Below are 12,500 nucleotides of genomic sequence, written 5' to 3'. Positions count from 1 at the left end.
TTTCTGATAATTTAATTTTTGTATTCAAAACGAAAATAAAATAAAAAATATAAATACATTTTATATATATATATGTATAAAAATAATAAATTTCAATGTAAAAAAATGTTGCAATAATATTGTTGTTATTAATGTATTAATAATTACTAGAAAATTGGTGTTTATTTGTCATTTATTTTTGTACTAAAAAAATCATATATTCTTATCTTATTTTAAATATATTTATTATTAATTTAAATATACCAAACATAAAGAGTATATATATATATATATATATAAATAGTTAAATAATCAACAAAAAAAAATTTATTCAAAACATATTGATGACAAAAATTTCTATTGAATTGGCTTTTCTATTGTATTGTGTTATATTAAATCACTGTTTAATGTTTAATGTAATTCAATACCACAGCAGAAAAATAATACCTACCAATTGAATTGATGAGAAAAATAAAGAGAGAGAGAGAGAGAGAGAGAGAGAGAGAGAGAGAGAGAGAGAGAGAGAGAGAGAGAGAGAGAGAGAGAGTCATTACACACACACACATACAGTACATACATACATACACACATACATACATACATACATACATACATACATACATACACACATATATACATACATACACACATATATATACACATACATACACACACACACACACACACACATACATACATACATACACACACACACATACATACACACACACATACACATACACACACACACACACACACACACACACACACACACACACACACATACACACATACACATACATATATATATATATTGTATACACAAACATATATATACACAAACATATACATACACACACATATACATACACACACACACATACATACACACACACCCGCGTACATACCATACCCCCGACAATAGGATGTGATCACCTTTTCCGGCAGTGCATCCATACACCCCATACATACATACTATAGTAGTGAATAAGTCTATTGAAAATTGTTTTTTTCTGTTTGAATAAAAAAAATCATTTAAACTAAAACCCAAACAAACATTCCTTACCCTTTGAAATGAAAAATACTGTACAAATCCAGTCAATTTTGGTGAGACATTTCTCTCCAAAAATACATGACTCATCTCCCGGTTCGTTATGTATGTATATGTGTGTGTGTTTGGTATGCTTTTAAACCTAAACATTTAATACAACTGTAACTCTATACTCATGTATGTGTGTGACACTCACTCACGGAGGACTTTCCCTTTCCCTTACAACTTCCTCACCCATTGCTTGCCTCACTGTCCTCTCTCTCTCTCTCTCTCTCTCTCTCTCTCTCTCTCTCTCTCTCTCTCTCTCTCTCTCTCTCTCTCTCTCTCTCTCTCTCTAACTGATTCTCTCGTCTCAATTCATACAAACAATACGATTGATTTGTGAGAGAGAAAGAGAGAGAGAGAGAGAGAGATGCAAAAAAAATCTGTCAATCAGTGGTGACAATAATACTGACAATAAAAAAAAGTTTTTATACATTTTATGATTGGTTTGGCATAACTTTTATAGTAACACACATATACTATACAGTAATATATAATAGAGAAAGAGATTTATCGCCAATTGATGATTCATTAATCCCAGGCAATAGATCCCCCAAAAACATACAGCACTTACACACTCACTCACTCACACACTCACTCGTACTCACCGTTAATATGTATGTATGACACAGTCATTCACAATATATATAAAAAAAATAAATAAAATTATTTAAAAAGGACTCTTCAATTGTGTGACATATTATGCTCGAGAAAAAGGCCCCCCAATTGTCCCCAAAATAATAGGAGTGTCATACCTCTCGTTGTATAATAATAATAATTGTCTCCCATTCCCGCGCACTACTCCTATCGGGTTGAGCCCTACTTTCACTGTCCCTCTCTCTCACGATGACTGTGTGTGTCCGTCCATATGGATGGTATGTCATAGGAGTACTGTACAGTACTGTACAAACATATCGGTATAGATATGTTTGTATGAGTAATACTAGTCAAACAGTCACTCACTTACTCACTCACTCACTCACTCAGGGATGTACAGGGACTACTTACACACTTATATATATACACACACACACACAATATGATTATGTATGTATGTATTTATCATTGATGGATATATATATATGTATATATTGATTACCAACTTTTTTTTAATATTTTATTTTATTTTAGTTGCAGTAACTTATTTTCCCATCAAATATATTTCATAATATATATATATATATATATATATCTATCTCTATACTGAATATATTGAATATAAATTTATTTATACATAAAATACTGTATAAATGCATTGCATTACAATATATACTGATATATATATATATTTTTAATCATCAGATGATTCGCTTATTCATTGTCTCTAAAAATATCTATTCACAGACTCTCTCTATCTCTCTCTCTCTCTCTCTCTCTCTCTCTCTCCCCTACTCTCTCTCACCTAAAAATGTGTGACTCATTTGGTTAACAAATATTAAGGGGACAGACAGACAGTCAGTCAGTCAGTCAGATAGACATTATGTAACCGAAATATATATATATGTTTCTATCACTAATATAAATAAATATATTCAATTCAATAATACATTACTCTCCTAAATACTAGTAATAGTAATTTAATAGTAACTCTCTCTCTCTCTCTCTCTCTCTATATATATATATATATATATATGTATGTTTATAGCATTTAAATTGGCATTGAAAAAATAAACATTAGCAATTTTATTTTTCTGGGTATATTTATATAATAAAAATTTTTATTGTATTAGTATTATTTAACATATATATATATATATATATATATATATATATATATATATATATATATATATATATATATGTATATATATATACAGTATATATATAGTTAATAGTATAATAGTTAAGATAAAATTCCTATGTAGTGATAGTGATATTTATATTTATTCAATAATATAAACTTTTTTTATACAAACAAATATCACAATACAAGTTGAGAAAAAAATTAATACTAATTATATAAAGTGTAATAAAAGTAAAATGTTTTTTTTAAAAGTTATTAAACTTTAAAAATGTCATAATTCATCATAAATATTGATAAAAAAAAATTTAGTAATTAATTGGCAAATAATTTCTCTTAAACTTAACTTTTTGTTTGTTTTATTTGTCAATTACAGTATTTTTTGTTTTGTTTTTTCAATAAATAAAATAAAATATCATAACATTAAAAAAATACATATACTGTACAACTATATAAAAAAACAATTACAGTATAATATACACAATAAAAATATTTGTAAAATAAAATAATATTAATAATGTATATCAACAACAATAACAACAACAAAAATTATTAATAATTTAATAAAAATTAATTATTATTGATATTATTATTATAAATGTTAATTAAAATTGAATACTTTGTTATTAAAAAAAATAAACTTTTATAAAACAAATATATGCAGGAAAAAAAATTATATCTAAAAAATAATACTAATATACAGTATATATACAAACAAAAATATAGTTAAATATTTTTAATTAATTAATTAATTAATCGGTTGTTTACAATTGAGAGATAGTTAGGAGGATTAGTGTGTGGATTAGGATTAATAATAATGGATTAACTAATCCCTTATTCATAAAACTATTCATAGTTATTGGTTTTCGGATTGAATTGTTTCTGTGATTTAGTTTTCTTTAACGGATTTTCTTGTTTATCCTTTTGTTCTTTGACTTGTCTGTCGACTTCTTTCAGATAATACATTTGATAGTCTTTTTCATAGAAATCGGGAACCGTTACGGAAAAGCCGTCGATTTTTTTGGTTATCATCCGTACAGACGACTGTCCTTTGACTTTAATTTCGTATTTGATTAGCTGTTCCCAGAAACCCATATTAGGTCGGGCACATTCACGACGTTTGTATACAGAATTAAAGGCATTCCTCAGCGGTATTTTCTCGTACTTTACCAGATAGGCTGTCCCAGAGTACATACACACACACACATAAAAATAGTAATTAATTAGCACAGGTATGTATATGTATATATGGGAAGAGAGAGGTGAGGTGGGATGAGAGTAAGGGTAGCAAACAAACAAACCTATAGCCAATGTTGTTGAACGACTGGCACCGGCCAGACAGTGGATCAGAGTTTTGCCATTCAATTGTGTATTTTCTTCAATTTTGTCGCTAACTTCATCAAAATAGATGGATATGTCATCGGTTGGCGCGTCGTCCACCTAATAGATTGATTGAATGGATAATCAATGGGGTTATAGAAATCGGGTAATATTACGGTAAATACAAAACTTACGGGAACTCTGATACACATAATGCCTTCGGGTTCAATACACGGCCACTCGTAGGTAGCGTTGACTATGAGTGTAAAGCCTTCCTTTTTGAGATTCTCTCTGGACAGCGACCCGATACCCGACAGATAGACAAATTTGGTCAGTTTCGTACACATATTAAACGGCGGTCCAAATATTAGCCGAAAATCTTCGCCAACATTCGGATCGTTGGGTATACTATCCACTTCCGACTGTTTCATTGGCAGCCGGCGGACAATCATTTGAATTGTTTTGCCGCTAGCGGTGACCTTCAATCGTTGGGCAGCAAATAGTCGACTGTTTGGCCGCAGCGGCTGTAGCTTCGATGTTGTCCCGGCTGTTGCTGTCGTTGCCGTCGATGATGATGAACAACAACAACCCATACTCTACTATCTATAAGGTTATGATTATCTGTTTGTTTGTTAATTAGGTTTATTAGCTGTTTGTCTATTCAAAAAACTGGTCAACAATTTTATCCCTTTTTATTATAATATAGTATGATATCTATCTATGATATTAATGAACAAACAAACAAAAAAATCAGTTATAAACTAAAAAAATAAAATTAATTTTTGTATTTGAAATTAAATCTATTTGTTTTGATTGTTTGCAAAATTATTTAGCGCTAGTTTTTATTGTGTCAAAAAAATCGGTTATTATTATAATAATAAACTAATAAACAAATAAATGGTTTGAATAATAATAATTGAATTGAAATTGTTGTAATTAAAACATTACGCGGTTATTGTGGTCAAAAAAAACAAACAAAAGTATTGTTGCAGTTATTATAATCGCGAGCTATTACTACTACTACTTCTAGTAGTAATAATAATAATATTTTTTAAAATTTGTAATTAACTGCTATTTATTTTTTGTGGTCATAACTCCATATCCATACATACCATCCAAACCTTTAATAAAGTTTTGTAATAATTATTGTTATATTATGACTACTAATACCGTACCATTTAAGCCGGTGACCAGTATCGGGTCGCCCTATTGCCGATACTGTTGTCTGGAAACACCCGAACCATTGTTGGCAAACTGTTGCCAATGTGTGGGTAACTCTCGGCTGCACTACAGTTGTCTCAGACATCTGGTTATCGATACGAGCGACGACTTATGCGGTCACTGTCGCCATCAGTTTGTCGACCGACGTATACAACGACGTCCAATGGACAGAAACTCGACAACACTGACTATGGCGTCGGCGGCTGCGGCGACGATCTCAATGGCCACCACTAAGAGAAGCACATCGACTGTTGTCGCGGCGGCCATACTGATAGCCATTGTTGTTGGTGTGGCCATACTGTTGGCGAGTTGTTGTTATCTGCGGCCCAAATGCTTGTCATCATCGAAGTCCGCGTTATCGGCACTTAAGTGGACTACAAATCAGTCCATTGCCTCCGCCGCCACCGCCATCATCAGTGATGGTCAGCAACAGCTGCTAAAATGTAGTCAACATGTCCAGTGTGTCGACTGTCTGGCCGTATTGGACGCCTACGAGGTCTACTATCTGCCCAAACGTATTATCGATCGGCACTGTTGCCGCAAATGTCGGCCAATCGATCCACCGAAGCCGTCACCGCCGTCGCCGCCTTCGTCGCCGCCATCATCATCGTCCAGATGGTGGTGGACCAGGACATCGTCGTATAGGACAATGTTATGGCAAAATAAATCCTTCAATAATGATAATCGGCTGACATTAGCCATCGTTGGTGCCATAGTTGTGATTGTTGTCTACTTGTTGGTCAAGTGCTACAGATATCGATATATAAATAGTCGGTACAGATATACCACAACCGCCGGCATTATTATCGTTGATGGTGTCGATAGTGTCGATGGCGGTAATACTGATGGTGTTGTTGTTGTCGATGATAATACTACTAATAATAATGATTACAACAACAACAGCGGCGTCGGCATCGGTAGCGGCGGTAATGATTCCCGAGTTGTAACGTTTGATAAGTGTACGGACGGTACCGGTCGTCGGCTAACTCCGTTGACAATTGTCATCAATTGTAGCGATGGCCAGTCGTCGTCGTTGATTGAACTACCGGTGCAGACAACTCCAGGCACCAGAAGCAGAAGCAGTCCATACGAACTAAGATCCCGTTCCCGACAATAATTTTCTTAATTTAAATTAAATTTATTTTATTATTATTTTTGTTAAAATTAACTTTTTATATGTCATATTTGTTTGTTTGTTGTTTTAAATTAATTAATTATAACAACAAAAAATTAATCTAATTATTTTATTTCATTACATATTATATTACTGTTTAATTTATTATCACAACAACAAAAATTTATGATAAAATACTACTACTGTTTAAATAATATTTAAATTTTTGTGTATTATTAATATAATAAAAATTCATTTATCAATAATAATAATAATAATAAAGTTTGATAAATATTTTTAGAAAATTAGTTATTAATTACTTACTAAAAAAATAATAATAACTTAGTATTTATAGTTAATTAATAGTTGAAAATAAATAAATTTTATTTTTATTACTGTATATATAACGTGTAGTAACAATAATAATATTGATGATTAGTATACATATGAAAATCCATAAAACATTTAAACATTAGATTTAAAAAATAAATATATATATATATATATAAATAGATAATAAAACCCCGTTTTAGCCATCAATTTATAATTTAAAAAAAAATATATAGAGATTTAGAGAGAGAGACAAAAAATCAATAATTATTGTCAATAATTCAAATATAATTCAACAAAAAAAAATTAAAAAAAATATTTCATATGAGTATCGATTACTATCAGATATTAGGCGTTTCGCAAACTAGTGGCCCGAATGAGATCAGTAAGGCCTACAAACGGCTGGCCCTACGCTATCATCCGGACAAAAATCATAGCCACGGCTCGCTGGAACAGTTCAAACAGATTCTTCAGGCCTATCAGGTGCTCAGAGATCCAACCCAGAGAGCTGACTACGACCTGACCCGACGCGGCTACGGCCGTATTAGTAGTAGTAGTAAAGCTAAACCGTCGGCAGCGAAACAACAGCGGCCGACAACAACACCAACAACAACATCGGCTTTGAACAACATCTATGTGACAGTTTGGTTGACCACTGATGAACTGTCCACTGGTACAGTCAAATCCATTGCATACAAGCGTACCGTTTATGTACCGCCAGTTAGTTACAAACATGTCGACGCAGTGGCCACTGTCAGTGTCCAACCGCATACACTGAGCGGTACCCGACTGACACTTAGTGGCCATGGTCATCAGTCGACAATTGGTACGGTCGGCGGCGATCTTATATGTGTTGTAAAATGTTTGTCGGAAAAGCCGCCGCCGCCGCCGACACAGCCGTCATCATCGGACAGCAATAACAAAAGGGAGTCGACATATCGGGAGTCGTCCGGAAGCGAAAAGTCCGCGGAAAGTCAGCGGACATCAACTGATAATTGTAATAATAATAATAATACTAATGAGGATAATTACAGCCGAAATAATGGCCAACAATTTGATGGCCAACAACTGTTCAAATATGTTTACGTAACACTGGAGGAAGTATATACCGGAACTGTCAAACAGGTTCACTATCAGCGCTGGCTATACCAATGCCAGACCTTATCATCGCCACCGCCGCCGACAACGCGGACACTAGAATTGGTCGACTCCGAAGTTACCGTTACCGTCAAACCCGGCTGTCTGGCCGGTACACGAATCACTTATCCCGGTTGTGGCCATCAAATTGGTATCAACAGTAAATACGCGAATCTAGTCTGCGTAATCATACAGTTGCCGCACCCGATGTTTACCCGCCAACAATCGGCCAACAACAATCTCGGTTGTACACTGCCGGTCAAGTTTGCCGATGCCCTAAGCGAATCTGGTATACAGGTGCCCACTCTAACCGGCCAACCGTTGACGATAGTAATGACCAGACAACAGTTAATCGAGTTTTACCAGAACTGGTCACTGGTTATCCAGAAACCGGGTTTAGGTTTGCCCGACCCGAATGGCCAACCGAACCAATTGATTGGTGATCTTATTGTTAGATTTCAAATGAAAAGTTAAGTTAAGTTAAGTTAACAAACAAACAAACAAACAAACAAATTGATGATCAAATGTTTGGCCAAAAAATAAAATAAAATATTTATTATATATGTATATAATATATTATATATCTTAATACTCTATATAATTGATATGATTTTTATATCTATGTATGTTATCTACTATTTTTAGGTTTATAATGTATATAAATACTATTGCATAATATTTTTGTATATATATACAGTATATTGTATTGATTGTACTAATAATTGATTTATATTATTATTTTTTTTAATTATTATTTAATAATTAATTAATTTTTTGTTGTTTGTAAAACAATTAATAATAACTTAATAATTTTTAGTTAGTTTTTTATAATGTTTGCTAACAATAATACTAATAATAATGAGATAATACTAATACAGTATTATTATTCAATACACAAAAAAAAATCTTTCAAACATCAGATTATAACCGTTTTATTTAATAATCAATTAATAAGATTTTATTTTAAAAAAAATAATAATATCAATTAATTTATTGAATATTGAATTAAGTTATCACTGATTTGACTATTTTATTACTGGTCACTAAAAAAATTTTTTTTTGTTTAATTATAATTACATTTAACAGTTTGTTTGAAATCACTCTCTCTCTCTCTCTCTCTCTCTCTCTCTCTCTCTCTCTCTCTCTCTCTCTCTCTCTCAAAATAAATGACTATCGATTACTATCAGATATTAGGCATTTCCCCGACTAATGATCCGCAAGCGATACGTAAAGCTTACAAACAACTGGCCCTTCGCTATCATCCGGACAAGAATCAGACCGAAGGCGCCGAAGAACAGTTCAAACAGATCCTGAAAGTTAATGAGAAGCTCTTCCAGAGAGCTGTCTCTAACCTAACCCGTTCCCGCACCCGAGGCACCGGTAGTAGTAGTCAAGCTAAGCCGCCAACACCGAAACAACAACAGCGGCGGTCACCGAAAAAACGACAACAACAACACCGGTCACCGAAACCACAATATTGGTCACCGAAACAACAGCAACGGTCACCGAAACCACAATATTGGTCACCGAAACAACAGCGGCGGTCACCGAAACCACAATATTGGTCACCGAAACAAAAGCGGCGGTCACCGAAACCACAATATTGGTCACCGAAACAACAAGAAGAGGGGTCACCGAAACAACAGCGGTCACCGAAACCACAATATTGGTCACCGAAACAAAAGCGGCGGTCACCGAAACCACAATATTGGTCACCGAAACAACAAGAAGAGGGGTCACCGAAACCACAATATTGGTCACCAAAACAACATCGGCGGTCACCGAAACAACAGCGGACACCGAAACCACAATATTGGTCACCGAAACAACAGCGGCGGTCACCGAAACCAGAATATTGGTCACCGAAACAACAGCAACGGTCACCGAAACACCAGCAAATGTCACCGAAACCACAATATTGGTCACCGAAACAAAAACAGCGGTCACCGAAACAACAAGAAGAGGGGTCACCGAAACAACAGCGGCCGACAATAACACCAACAACAAAGACATCGACTCTGAACAACATCTACGTTAGGATCTATGTGTCCGCTGATGAACTGATTGCCGGTACTGTCAAACAGGTGACATACAAGCGTACAGTTAGCCGCAAAAATGTTATGATGGTCGATACGGTGGCCACTCTTACTGTCCAACCGCGCACAGTAGCCGGTAGCCTAGTAACATTGGCCGGATTGGGGCATCAATCAGTTACGGCTGCTGCTGCTCCGGGCGATCTTATATTTATTATCAAAAAATCGTTGTCTTCCTCCTCCTCCTCATCAGCGGAAAGTCATAATTATTTTGATAGCCAACAATTTGATGGCCGACGCCAACAGCTATTCAAGTATGTGTACGTAACCTTCGAGGAAGTGGATACCGGTGCCCGAAAACAGGTAAACTATCAGCGCTGGCTCTATAATACCCGACAATACCCCCCGATCAGTTCAAATAATAATCAGCCGAAATTGGTCGACGCCGTGATTACCGTTACCATTCCGACGGGATGCCAGTCGGGTACAACAATCACCTGTCCAGGTGCTGGCCATCAAACTAGTGATGCCGATAGTGGCTCCTTAGTCGGTGACCTAAGCTGTGTGGTCATACATATACGGCCTCCGCAGCCGTGAAATGTTTGGCCGTAAAATATATATTAATTTTTTATCCAAATATATATATATTTGTTAACATAATTATGATTTTTGTTTGTTTGTATCTATTATCTACTGTACTGTATGTTATAATAATTATTATTTGATTGTATTAATTGAATTAATTATTTGTTATTTATTTAATTAATTTGATTTTTTTAAATAATTTGTTTGTTGTTAATAATAAAAAGTTTTATTTTCACTAAAATAAATATTTTATAAATGTTTAACAATTATATTATATTTACAGCATATACTGTAGTTTACAACACCAAGTAATGGATAATTAATTCAATTTTTAATTATTTTATTTGTATTACAAGTTCAATGAATATATGTATATATTGTTTGTTTAAATATTTGTTTAAATATTTGAAGTTATATTTTTAGGATGAAATTGTGTTTGTTTTTCAGTGTCTAGGATTTCAATGTCATAGATGCCCATAAAATAAATACAAATAAAAAAAATGTATTATAATATTATTATATAATTGAAAAAATCATTTTTATATGTCACTAATATAAAAAAAAATCATATTATACTGGTTATATACTAAATATAATTAATACTTTAGTATATTTATTAATAGATAATACAAAACATAATGTTTCACATATATATAAAAAAAAATGTTTTAATAATTATGATAATAATAATTATTATTATTATTAAATTATTGTAATTAAAAAATAAATGATAAAATCTGATCGGAAAGTCTAATATAGTTAAGTACAACATATACTATGATTTATATAACTATAGTATGACTTATAATAATAATAATTATTATTATTATTATACATACATTTATATAATAATAATAATAATAATTAAAGTCGTGCTAAATAATAATAAGATATGCAATCAAACAAATAAATCAATATTTAAAAATAAATAAATAATTTCCTATAAATTTATAACTGTTTTTAGTCATTATTAATATTATTATACAATATAAATGATACAATAGATATCATAGTAATAAAGAGGATAATTGTTGACCACTTTATTAATAGACAAACAGATAGTCATAACCTTTAGTATAGATAGTAGGGTATGGGTTGTTGCTGTTCATCATCATCACCGCCAACAACAACATCGAAGCTTCATCCGCTGCGGCCAAACAGTCGGCTATTTGCTGCCCAACAGTTGACGGTCACCGCTAGCGGCAAAACAATTCAAAAGATTGTCCGCCGGCTGCCAATGAAACAGTCGGAAGTGGATAGTATACCCAACGATCCGAATGTTGGCGAAGATTTTCGGCTAATATTTGGACCGCCGTTTAACGTCTGTACGAAACTGACCAAATTTGTCTATCTGTCGGGTATCGGGTCGCTGTCCAGAGAGAACCTCAAAAAGGAAGGCTTCACACTCATAGTCAACGCTACCTACGAGTGGCCGTGTATTGAACCCGAAGGCATTATGTGTATCAGAGTTCCCGTAAGTTTCTGTATTTGCCGTAATATTTATTTCCCGATATCAATACCCCTCCATTGATTTCATTGATTATCCATTCAATCAATTAGGTGGACGACGCGCCAACCGATGACATATCCATCTATTTTGATGACGTCAGCGACAAAATTGAAGAAAATACACAATTAAATGGCAAAACTCTGATCCACTGTCTGGCCGGTGCCAGTCGTTCAACAACATTGGCTATAGGTTTGTTTGTTTGCTACCCTCACCCCTCATCACACCTCACCTCTCTATTCCCATATATACATATACATACCTGAGCTAATTAATTACTATTTTTTATGTGTGTGTGTGTGTACTCTGGGACAGCCTATCTGGTAAAATACGAGAAAATACCGCTGAAGAATGCCTTTAATTCTGTATACAAACGTCGTGAATGTGCCCGACCTAATATGGGTTTCTGGGAACAGCTAATCAAATACGAAATTAAAGTC

General features: G+C 33.5%; 5 protein-coding genes across 7 annotated transcripts in view; 3 read left to right on the top strand and 2 right to left on the bottom strand.

The window, feature by feature from the left end:
- LOC128952224 (dual specificity protein phosphatase 10-like) overlaps positions 1-1,851 on the bottom strand; it is a 15,815-nt gene extending 13,964 nt beyond the window's left edge. Inside the window, exon 1 of the mRNA XM_054297578.1 lies at positions 1,828-1,851. The gene's annotated coding sequence lies outside the window, so the exon portion shown is untranslated. The remainder of the gene's footprint in view (positions 1-1,827) is intronic.
- Positions 1,852-3,573: 1,722 nt separating this feature from the next.
- On the bottom strand, positions 3,574-5,375 carry LOC128952222 (dual specificity protein phosphatase 21-like). Of its 3 annotated transcripts, none has more exons than XM_054297575.1 (4): positions 5,309-5,375; positions 4,328-4,736; positions 4,115-4,253; positions 3,574-3,991 (listed from the first exon to the last, which is right to left on the bottom strand). In XM_054297575.1, the coding sequence occupies exons 2-4, from the start codon at positions 4,724-4,726 to the stop codon at positions 3,660-3,662; spliced, it is 870 nt and encodes a 289-aa protein (XP_054153550.1). In that variant the 5' UTR covers positions 4,727-4,736; positions 5,309-5,375; the 3' UTR covers positions 3,574-3,659. The 3 variants fall into 3 exon arrangements, with proteins under 3 accessions (XP_054153550.1, XP_054153551.1, XP_054153548.1); XM_054297576.1 differs by having other exon boundaries at positions 4,328-4,732; positions 5,309-5,374; XM_054297573.1 differs by having other exon boundaries at positions 4,328-4,754; positions 5,309-5,370.
- Positions 5,376-7,122: 1,747 nt separating this feature from the next.
- Positions 7,123-8,409, top strand: LOC128952514 (chaperone protein DnaJ-like). Its single transcript, XM_054297922.1, has one exon. The coding sequence runs from the start codon at positions 7,123-7,125 to the stop codon at positions 8,407-8,409; it is 1,287 nt and encodes a 428-aa protein (XP_054153897.1).
- A 692-nt stretch (positions 8,410-9,101) lies between these two features.
- Positions 9,102-10,565, top strand: LOC128952511 (putative cyclin-dependent serine/threonine-protein kinase DDB_G0272797/DDB_G0274007). The gene has a single exon (XM_054297919.1). It carries the CDS (start codon positions 9,102-9,104, stop codon positions 10,563-10,565), a length of 1,464 nt encoding a protein of 487 aa, XP_054153894.1.
- A 972-nt stretch (positions 10,566-11,537) lies between these two features.
- Positions 11,538-12,500, top strand: part of LOC128952223 (dual specificity protein phosphatase 21-like) — a 1,259-nt gene continuing 296 nt past the window's right edge. The window contains exons 1-3 of the mRNA XM_054297577.1: positions 11,538-12,027; positions 12,114-12,252; positions 12,376-12,500. The exon at positions 12,376-12,500 is cut by the window's right edge and continues 296 nt beyond it. Coding sequence (XP_054153552.1) covers positions 11,644-12,027; positions 12,114-12,252; positions 12,376-12,500 — 648 coding nt within the window. The 5' untranslated portion in view covers positions 11,538-11,643. The remainder of the gene's footprint in view (positions 12,028-12,113; positions 12,253-12,375) is intronic.

Source organism: Oppia nitens, unplaced genomic scaffold (genome assembly GCF_028296485.1).
Source record: "Oppia nitens isolate AA-2021 unplaced genomic scaffold, nextdenovo-longstitch-racon4-pilon3 scaffold1_pilon_pilon_pilon, whole genome shotgun sequence".
In the NCBI taxonomy this organism is placed as follows: Eukaryota; Metazoa; Arthropoda; class Arachnida; order Sarcoptiformes; family Oppiidae; genus Oppia; species Oppia nitens.
The sequence above is the reverse complement of the archived record's forward strand: the minus strand, read 5'-3'. Positions and strand labels throughout refer to the sequence as shown.

Excerpts from the sequence above, each read along its gene's own strand:
- LOC128952511 (XM_054297919.1), top strand. The coding sequence starts at position 9,102 with ATGACTATCGATTACTATCAGATATTAGGCATTTCCCCGACTAATGAT.
- LOC128952222 (XM_054297575.1), bottom strand. The coding sequence starts at position 4,726 with ATGGGTTGTTGTTGTTCATCATCATCGACGGCAACGACAGCAACAGCC. Across the intron at positions 4,254-4,327 it reads TTATGTGTATCAGAGTTCCC|GTGGACGACGCGCCAACCGA; the intron begins GTAAGTTTTGTA and ends TCAATCTATTAG. Across the intron at positions 3,992-4,114 it reads TTCAACAACATTGGCTATAG|CCTATCTGGTAAAGTACGAG; the intron begins GTTTGTTTGTTT and ends ACTCTGGGACAG.
- LOC128952514 (XM_054297922.1), top strand. The coding sequence starts at position 7,123 with ATGAGTATCGATTACTATCAGATATTAGGCGTTTCGCAAACTAGTGGC.